The sequence below is a fragment of the Lottia gigantea genome (assembly GCF_000327385.1).
Source record: "Lottia gigantea unplaced genomic scaffold LOTGIsca_574, whole genome shotgun sequence".
Taxonomy (NCBI): Eukaryota; Metazoa; Mollusca; class Gastropoda; family Lottiidae; genus Lottia; species Lottia gigantea.
In genome coordinates, this window is record NW_008709958.1 from 10,287 (window position 1) to 11,764 (window position 1,478).

A 1,478-nucleotide genomic window follows, 5' to 3' on the forward strand; every position below is an offset into this window, starting at 1 on the left:
AGCAAAATATGTATTATTTTCTTTTTGTAAAGCAATGAAAGATGTATGCATTTTAATCATGATTGATAACACTACTGCTGTATCATATATAGACTCCTTAGGTGGCAAAAAACCAAGGTTTAAATAATGTGACAAGAGATATTTTACTTTTTTGTATAGAAAGAAATATATGTTTAAAATCTAGTCATATTGCTGGTTATAAGATATAGAAGCAGACGAACAAAGTAGACTCTTGCATGAAAACACAGAGTGGGAGTTAAATCAAGATATTTTTGATAGATTAAAAAATTTTTGGGGTTTGCCAACTGTGGACTTATTTGCATCTAGAGTAAATGCAAAAATTGATTTTTATTATGCATATAAACCAGATCCGTATGCGTCTGGAATTAATGCTTTTTCCTTTCTATGGAACGCGTTTCCTCCATTTTGTTTGATAGGTAGTGTGCTTTCAAAAATTGAAAGAGATCAGGCTACAGGCATATTAATAGTACCCTGGTGGCATACACAATATTGGTTTACTAAATTAATCAGATTACTTATTGATTTTCCTTTTATTTTGCCCAGTGTAGAAGTTATCCTAACACATCCAACGAAGAAAGTAATGGAATTACCAAAAATGAAGCTATTAGCGGTAGTGGTTTCAGGGAAGAGTACTCTACAGAGAGATTTTCAGATGAAGCTACGCACATCTTGCTATCATCATGGAGAGTTTCCAATAGGAAACAATACACAAGTCGCATCAAAAGATGGTTATGGTATTCTGCTAAAAAATCAGTGGATCCCTTTTCGCCCTCTGTAGAGGATGTTATTGAGTTTTTAACATTTTTATTTAATAAAGGACTCGGCTACAGTTCAATTAATTCGACAAGAAGTGCATTGTCAAGTTTAATTTTTATAAATGGAAAACCAATCGGAACAGTACCAATTATAACTCGATTTGTTACAGGAGTGTTTAACTTGCGTCCGGCTTTACCAAGAAATAGGTTTACTTGGGACTGCAACATTGTTTTATTATATTTGAAAACTTTATCTCCTGTGAGAAAATTAAGTCTCAAGTTGTTAACTTTTAAACTTCTGACATTGTTAGTTATTCTTTCTGGGCAAAAAATTCAGACCTTTCATTTCTTAAACATCAAGAATATTGATTGTACAACAGATAGGATTAAAATTAAAATTGGAGAATTGATAAAACAGTCACGACCTGGGTTTCACCAAAGTGAATTATGTTTTAAGGGATTTGCTCCTGATAGAAGATTGTGTCTTCCTACTGTTTACCTGGAGTATATTAAACGAACTGCTAATTTACGAGGCTCTGAATGCCATCTTTTTATTAGTTATATTAAACCTTATAAAACAGCATCTATTACTCTAAACCTATTATGGATGAAGGAAATTTTGCAGATACAATTCTGAATAATGCTATATGTTAGATTGAACTATCATCTAACATAAATAGACTTATTGTTTTAATCAAAAAG

General features: G+C 31.8%; 1 protein-coding gene across 1 annotated transcript in view; it reads left to right on the forward strand.

Moving 5' to 3' along the window:
* Positions 1–1,413, forward strand: part of LOTGIDRAFT_175941 (hypothetical protein) — a gene marked incomplete at both ends in the record, with an annotated part of 3,343 nt that extends 1,930 nt beyond the window's left edge. The window contains one exon of the mRNA XM_009063426.1: positions 1,157–1,413. Within this exon, the coding sequence (XP_009061674.1) occupies positions 1,157–1,413 (257 nt within the window). The remainder of the gene's footprint in view (positions 1–1,156) is intronic.
* Between the last annotated feature and the right edge of the window lie 65 nt (positions 1,414–1,478).